Genomic DNA, 8,853 nt, shown 5'->3' on the forward strand with positions numbered 1-8,853 from the left:
TAGAGTTCTAGAAAAAAGTTTATAGACAGTATTGCACAAGGCAATGGGTCGAAACTCATCAAAACGCTCAAGTTTATCCTTCTTTGGGATAAGGGCCAAAATAATATTATTAATTTCTTTGAGGATATTACCTAAGTTCCTCATTCCTTCCAAAGCTATCGTTACTTCCACACCTAAGAAGGGCCAACATTTTTGAAAGAAGCTAGTCAGAAAGCCATCTAGCCAGGGGATTTGTTTGGGCTCATCTCCATAAGAGCTGCTTCTACTTCTGCTAAAGAAAATTTAGCAGTAAGAAAATTAGTTTGGTCCTTACTTAGAAGCTTTGGGATACACTTGATAAACTTGTCATGGACAGAGCCGTGAGGGCTCCAGTCGGAATTGAGGATAAGAGAAAAGAAATCTACAACCTCTGTCGCAATGGATTTAGGGTTAGCCACCTCAGAGCCATCACTTAACTTAATCTTGGAGATATGATTTATGACTCTTCTCATCCTCACACTATTGTGGAAGAATTTGGTGTTCTTATCACCCTCCTCCAACCACGTCTCTCTAAATTTTTGTTTCCAGAAGACTTCTTCTTTGGCAAGAATAGATTCATGATCTACAAGGAGTTTCTTTTCTCTGAGAAATAGGGCCTCATCCATCCCATGTCTCATCACTTTCTCATTAAATTCTACCAACTCAACTTCCACTTGGTCTTTATTGTCAAAAATATTGCCAAAGTGCTCCTTATTCCAATGAATGAGATTCTGCTTAATAATCTTAAGTTTGTTAACAATCTTAAAGATCCTAGACCTAGAGACCTTGGCCACATTCCACCACTCTTTTAGAAGCTTGAGGATGTTATCATCCTTCAAGCACATATTCTCAAATTTAAAAGGACATCGTTTTGGACCAACCTCGCCCTGAATACCAAGTTGAATAGGAAAGTGATCCGATCCTGAGAAAGGTAGAATAGAGGCATCCAAGGTATAGGGAAAGTTGATGAGATTGCCCAATACAAAGAATCTATCAAGTTTCTCTGCAATGTTACTAAACCCTAACCTATGATTATTCCAAGTAAAGGCTTCCTTAACCATATTAATCTCAATCATGCCACTTGAATGGATCCAATCTACAAAGTCAAGATAAGCATGAGCATTTATACCTAAGCCTCCTCAATTCTCATGATGATGCAAAATTGTATTAAAGTCTCCACCTAAGATACATATCTGATTAAGGGTGTTTTTGAAATTATCAATTTCCTCCCATACTCTTTTTTTATCCTCATTAAGGATAGGCCCACACACATTAATAATAACAAAATCTAGATTGTTTTTGAGGCTAGTAACCCTCCCGCTCATCTAATTGTTGTGAGATTTCATAAATGAAAAGAGGATATTGCGTGGGTCCCAAATTATAGCAAGTCCTCCAGAGGCCCCATTGGTTGGTCCCCCTGTAATCTGTCTAAATCCTAATCGCTTGCCGAAGGAGACTAAATCTTTGTTCCCTAATTTAGTCTCCTGTAACAGAGCTAATTCTGGATTGAAAGAGGATAGACATCAATTGACTAACCTCTGTTTGTTAGGGGCATTTAAACCCCTAACATTCCATGTAACAAATTTCATGATGCCTTGGGAAGGACCTTACCCTTCCCTACATGGAACATGTCCATGAGTTTACCCCAACCTTTTGTGGTTCCCTCATTGGCTCTTAGCTCCGATAAGGATTTCCTACCTCTCTTTTTGTAGGACTTGGCAGAATCCAAAGTGGATTTATCATCTGCCCATAGTTCGATGCCTAAGGTTTCATTTTCCTTGTTATCTAAATCTAGAGAAAGTTCCTCCATGTATAAGACCTCTGGGGGGGGAGAGGGCCAAAATTACCTTTCTAAGCATTTTTTTCTGAAGATCAAGTTCTTCCTTATCTATTATTTCATCCAATAATTTATCCATGATTTCCTCAGTAATTGAGTCACATAGATAGTTAATAATGCAGATAACCTCTTCCTCTTTGGGGGCTAGATCCACCTCTTAATCAACCCTTTCCACAATAATGGGGCCTTCCTTCAGATGGGGAGAACCATTAAAGTTGCTTCGATCATCCAATCTAGTAGCCTGATCTGAGGAAGGAGGAAGAGCTTCCATCTCCCTACCCATCCCATCTTTAGAAGCCAGAGAAAGTTCACCCTTCTTGACAAGGGGTATCACTGGATTAGCAGTCATACCTAGCTTATCCAATGGAGATTCCATAAGGGGGAAAGGATGGGAGGGGATCAACCAATCATCCCTGCTTTGGTCTGCTATAAATTTCCCCTCTTCTATCTCCTCAGGTTGCCTAGGCGGGAAAGAGACTTCCCTAATCACAAACCCTCCTTGTTCCAAATTGAAACTAATATCTACCCCAAGAATCTTTCTAGATCTTGATTGAGAAGAGGGGAATTCTAGGATCAATGTGGAAGCAGGGTCTAAGTCCAGAATTCGTTTGTAAAATTTAGGGTAGATAAGGAAATATGACATCCCTGATATAATTTCTATAGGTTTTAAAGTTCTAACACTAATATCCATGTTAATTATCATTACACAGTTCGAGTATTTCCTATTCTTATCACTAATCTCTACAAATTTACCCAAGTGATTACCTATTTTCCTAATAATTTTGATGTCCATTAATTCTACTGGTAAGTTAGGGATCAAAACTGGTCTATCCATCTTAAAAGATTTCAAATTGTTAGGGTTAAAATCCGAATGCCAATCTAAAAAACTAAAATCAAAATGTTTGAAAGTTGGAGATTTACCTGTTAATAATTCTTCCTTATGTCTTAAATTTCCACAATCAATATACAGAGAGCCCTCAGTCAAGATAGCTATACTTACTATCCATTTGAAGGAAGACATAAACCAGTTTGCAATAACCTCTGACGAAATTCCAAGTCCCCACCATCTAGTGAAAACCCCAAAGGATTTACAAGACTGTTGAATCCTCTTAACCAAGTTATCATTAATCTCTAAAATATTTGTCACATCTAAATTAGGGTTCCTATTTGTAACCGACTTGACCATTGAGGGTTTAGGAGGCGTTGCAAATATCTTGCCCTTGCCCTCAGAAGCCCTAGGTTTGGATTGAATATCAACCGACCTTCTGTGATTATTATTTCTTCTTCTTCTAACATTAATGGAGTGAGAGTTGACCCGGGGAGATGGTTTTATGAAACCTTCCTCAAGATTCTGCAATTGATAAAACCTATTGGAGATGGCTGGCTTGGTATTTCCTTGGCAGCGGTCATTGCCAGTCACCACCCTCAGAGAGTTTTTCATAGCTACCCTCTGTGACCTCCTAGGTTTCACCACTTTTCATTTCATTTTCTCCTGAGGTAGGGGAGCCCTAATCCCCGGGTTGCAAACCCTGAGCACATATTTGGTTCGCTCAAAAAACCACTTTTGTTGGGTCAAGTCTAGCGATTTCCGCAAAGGAAATCGTGATGGGAAATTAGCTAGATATTTTCGCTGCATTTTCCCGTTCGCAATTTCTTTTCAAACTATCATTTATTAAAATATTAATATTATATGTATATATTTTTCCTTAGTTCTTGCCTTAAGAGAATTTTTAGAGATTTGTAGCTCATTCATTGATATAGAGAGATTTACAACAGTGTTTTCAGTTCTATTATTTGCAAAAGACTCCTTTTATTTACAAAATTTCATGAGTTTGCCTTTGTGATTGTGTTTGTTCATGACAAATTTGATAGAAGTAATTTTTGTGTTTCATTTGAAACCTTGAATCTTCTGTCTCCTTGGTGTGCGTGCATAATTGCTTTTCAGTATCACAGGTCTTAGTTTGTGTTGCAGGTTTTTGATAAATTTGTGTGGTGAAATAAATTTTCCTTCCAAGTTTACTAATTACTTAACCTTTCTAAGAAATGATCATGTGATTGGAGAGTTAATTACCTTGTGTAGGCAGAATTTCTGATACATTTTTGTGAGTTATGACAATTTTTATCATCATAGTTTGGTGCATCACCTCCTAGAATAGTTTCAATTTTCATTTTTTCCAATAATTTCTTAGTCTTTTCCATACCCATCATTAGTTTTAGGAGGTATTCAAAGGGAGCCGACTCATAACCCAGAGATTCATCTCTCATTCTAAGTTTACCCACAACTCGAGTTTCATTTTCGTGTTGCACAGGATTGCATAAGTACTGATATTGATTTGCTTTGCAGAAGTGGGTGCATCCTTCTTGACAACAGTGAGATAGGATTTGTTTGAACTTTTTATGGGACAAGATTTGTTTGTTACGTGCTTAAACCAATTGTAGTTTTGATTCACTCATAAGGGGTTGGTACTCATAACTTGATGTAAGTTTTTCTATAGCATGTATACAGTGCCTCAGAAGATTATCGAATACCAATTTGTCCAAAGTTCTCTTAACTCTAGAATTATTTATTGTTTCATTGATTTCTTCTTGAGGAACATTTTCCAAAGAGAGACTACAATCATCTAAAGACTCAGAATTTGAAGGTGACTCTGGTTGAACATTTAAGGGTGATTCTAGATGAATGTTTGATGGTGATCATGGTTGAACATAACCATAACTTGGTTGCAATATGTTGAAAACTAGTTAAAAATTTGATGGTGATCCTGGTTGAACTTGTTGGCAATTGACACTCAATTGATTGGTTTCAATATGTTGTCATTGATGGCAACATGTTCCGACTTCATATTTTGGTTTGGTTGTGTATCGACAGACACTTCACAAACACTTCACTGGCATCAACACCAACACTGATAGGTTGGAAGGAATTCTTTGGTTACCGGTATTGTAGGACAACATGACTTCATTAGGTTATCGGTATTGGAGGCTGACATCATTTGGGAGATCCGACATTGACAATTGTTTTGATATTCATGTATTTATGTTATTTAGCTAACATATATATTCATATTATAATTATCTTTGTAAGCTGACATAAGGTATGATAGTTTGTAAAGGGTATATAGGTTAGTTGATTAGATCATTTTATAAAAAAAAAAGGATATGGATATGTGTTTGTAAGGAAATAATGAAGGATATGCGAGATATATGAGAGAGATAATGTATGTGAGGATATTTATGTAAGGGGTATTTAGGTAAGGGTTTAGGGTTTCAGACCGGAACAGACATAGCTTAACCAAAACTGTATTTAGGCATAGAAGATTCTATCATTGCAGTTCAATCATTTATCTGGATTGTAGTCAGTGAGGCTCCTTTTGTGATTGAGCAGTGTGCTCTAGGCTGTAAGCCTTCGTGTAACTGCAGACCCCTATATTTTGTAATATCTCTTCATATGGCCAATGGATTGATATTGTGGGTCACAAATCCCACCGTGGTTTTTCTTCTTTGAGTTTTTCCACGTATAATTCTTTGTATTATGGTATTCATTTATGTGATTAGCTTATTGGTTGTTTTACTTCTTTGAATTCTATACATAGCGGTATACTGGTTGGTGAATGCATATTTTAATAATGGTAAAATTGATCATTTTGGTAGAACATTGATTCACCCCCCCTCTCAGTATTCTTGGATTCCAACAATTGATATCAGAGCCTTGTGCCTCGGAGGAAGTTTAACATCTTGAGGAAGATCCTGAATACAAAATCCATTCTCATTCTTCTTAGGAATTCATTCTTGTCCTACAAGAGAGGCTATCATCTGTTTAGGCTAGGAGGAAGGAACTTTTGCAGAATAAGGATAATGAAGAGAAAGATGCACTTAATGAGAGATGTCTAAAGCTGAGTCAAGAGAACATGGTCATGAGAAATGAAATGCAAGATATAACTATGAGGATGTCTAACGAGATTGAAGACCAAAAGAAAAAAAATAAAATCTTGCTGTATCTCTAAAAAACAAATTTGAAGAATGTGGTAGGTTGGTTCATGAAAATGATATGTTGAGAACTGATTTACTACAATCCCAGAGTAATGAACAAGAACTTGAGAGATAAATGATAAGCCTGAGAGATGATCTAGCTATTGCAAGTGAGTATAAAGAAAAATTCAAGATTAGTTCAACACAACTTGATGAGTTATTGAAAAGACAAAGGCAGAATGGAGATTCCAGTGGACTTGGATTTGAACAAGGACAGAGTTCCAATACTGCAAATGAAGATCAAAACCATAAGGCACTGGTAAGGCAGTTTAATGCTTATAAATTTAATGGTAGATGCTTTGTTTGTAATAAATTTGGTCACATGGCTAGGCAATGTAGAAATAGAGCAAATCAGAACCTTGATTTTGCTCTCGGTCAATGTTCTAAATGTAATAAGTATGGTCATAAGACAAAAGATTGCAAAATGAATGTTAAATGTTATGCATGTGGAAAATTCAGACATATGGCTAATCAGTGTAGGTCAAGCAATTACACTGGTTTTAGCAAAGAAATTCAAAAGAATAATGTTACATGATATGCATGTAATGAAGTTGGATATATTGCTAAGTTCTGTAGAAGTAGGAATCCACCGATTGGTAATGATGGATCGAATGAGAAAGGGAAAGAGAAGGTTAATGAAATCTAGCAAGATCATACCCAAAGATGGGTTAGGAAGTTAGAAGAACAATCAATAGATGGAAATGCACTGGTTACTCATCCGATAGAGGAGTTTGCTTATGTACCGACAGGAAGCTCATTCGGTAACTAAGGCAGATGCCTTAGGGGTAGGAAAAATTCATGAAGATGCTGCATAGCCCTGGAAAGAGGTTTTGCAAGATGTTCCAGATGTTGGAGATGCTTATCCGACATGGAGATGTTTGATCGAGATCCAATATCTTTCACCAGAAGTCATTCATATCAATGACGGATTAGGGTTTCTTGGAAGTTAAAAGGTTGAATTCACTTGATTTCTAACCACTTTAAATTCAGAGCAATTTAGAGTGATTTAGAGGAAGTCTAAGGTGATTCAGTGCGATCGATATCATCTTGAGCGATTTCACTAGTGATTGGAAGAGTTCTTTAGGTTTTTTCACCGACAACTATTCACAAGTATTTATCTTTCATCATGGAAGCATGATCATCATCTGTACCTATGTTTATTGCAAATCCTACCATTGTTGAGATCAAGGATCGTCCCAAGCCTATTTTCAAGCGATATCCACATATTGCTACCCTAGATGATTCGGTTGGCGCATTTTCCCGTATCCCAGAAGGAGTCAAAGATGTTAGAGCTTAAATTCAATGTCATATTGAGGATTTGGGAACTAGTGATATTAAGAACATGCACATGAGAAAGTTAATGGGAGATTATAGAAAGATTAAGCCTGAGTACCAACACATTGAGGATCTAGGGTTTACTTACATTCTGGATATTCCAGAATTTGAAGATGAGATTGTTAGATATGTTTTGAGCAGAGTGCATGGAGAATTTATTTGGTTGGACATACTGTATAAGATATCGAAGGAGGCCATCAGGGCAATCACCAACTTATCGCAAGTTGGGCAACGTCCCAAGAAGAAGGTTTCTAATGATCAGGTCAACAAGATCACTGACGCAACATCAGACAAGAAATCAATGAGGATTAGTACCATCACCAACATAGATATCAGATTCAGAAGCATGGTCATTGGTTACAAGGTAACTCATTCTAACCGACTGAATTCTATTTCTAGCTCCCGCATTTATGCAACTCATAAAATGATGAGAGAAAATGAGAGGTTAGAACTATGTGGTTGGATGTTGGATGAATTGTTGATTAACCTAGGAAAGATCAAAGGAGAGAAGAAAGGAACATTCCAGCATGGAAACCTAATTGTCTGTTTATGTAATTTTTCATCAATGAGACTCCTAGTTTTGGAAAGAGACAATGGGCATTCGATATCCCGATAGGGAGGCAACTAAAACAATCAATTGCTACATTGGGTAGTCAAAGAGATGACAAAGTGTGGGGTTACTTTTAGGCATTTCAGAAGGCTATGAATTCTAGGGAGAGGGTTCCAAAGCACATTGTTGAGAAGTACTCAACCAAGATATGCTTTATGGTTAAGAAAGATGAAACTTTGATAGAGTCAGTCAGGCCCCAAAAGATTTAGATTGAGGAAATGGGTTATGAAGTTGATGCACAGATCCTAGATGCTTATGCACATATGCTAATTGATGCACCTATCGATGAAATTGTAAAAACCTTTGCTACTGCTAAGCAGAAGAAGTAAGAGGTTGAAACTGAGTTCAACCAAAAGAAGAGGGAGAAACAGGAAAGCAAGGCAAGTAAATTTGTTGAAAACATTTCACAAGACATCAAAGCATTGATTGATGCTATTCTAGAGAAGTCAATGAAAAGGAAAGAGCCATAAATATTCATTGAGCCAATTACAGCAGAATCTAGATCTGATGATGACACACCCTTAGCATTCAAGAGGATATTAAGGAAGAAAATTGAAGAGACTAAGGTAGATGCAAAGAAGCAACTAGTTAGGAAAGTTACTATTAGGGTACCGACACATAAAAGAGCTCCAAAAGAAACACCTTCAACCCCATCCAGTACTGGAAGAAGAAAGAAGAAGGATGACACTGATCTGGCACTTGTATCTAGTAATGTAACTATTATTCCACCCAAGACTTGTGCAGAGTTAGTTGATAAAATTACTAAAGATGGTATGTTAAAGAATGTACAATTTTATTATGAGCATTTGGATAATGATGAACAAAGAGAAGTAGAGGAATTCATCTTATTATATTTGGATATATATAAGAAAGCCTTGTTAGAAATTGAAAACCAAATACCGACACAATTATATCATATTTTAGATGCTAGAAGATTATCAACAATGGAAGAGGACAATCATATAAAGATTCAAGAATTGTTATCTGTTTGTGTTTGTATTACTCCAAAGGATATGGACAAGAC

At 36.7% G+C, this 8,853-nt stretch overlaps 1 protein-coding gene across 1 annotated transcript; it reads right to left on the bottom strand.

Annotated features, from left to right (window-relative positions):
• Positions 1–218: 218 nt before the first annotated feature.
• LOC131051668 (uncharacterized) lies at positions 219–1,828 on the bottom strand. The gene is made up of 2 exons (XM_057986249.1): positions 1,630–1,828; positions 219–1,114 (listed from the first exon to the last, which is right to left on the bottom strand). Exons 1-2 carry the CDS (start codon positions 1,826–1,828, stop codon positions 219–221), a joined length of 1,095 nt encoding a protein of 364 aa, XP_057842232.1.
• Positions 1,829–8,853: the final 7,025 nt, after the last annotated feature.

The sequence above is a fragment of the Cryptomeria japonica genome, chromosome 2 (assembly GCF_030272615.1).
Source record: "Cryptomeria japonica chromosome 2, Sugi_1.0, whole genome shotgun sequence".
Taxonomy (NCBI): Eukaryota; Viridiplantae; Streptophyta; class Pinopsida; order Cupressales; family Cupressaceae; genus Cryptomeria; species Cryptomeria japonica.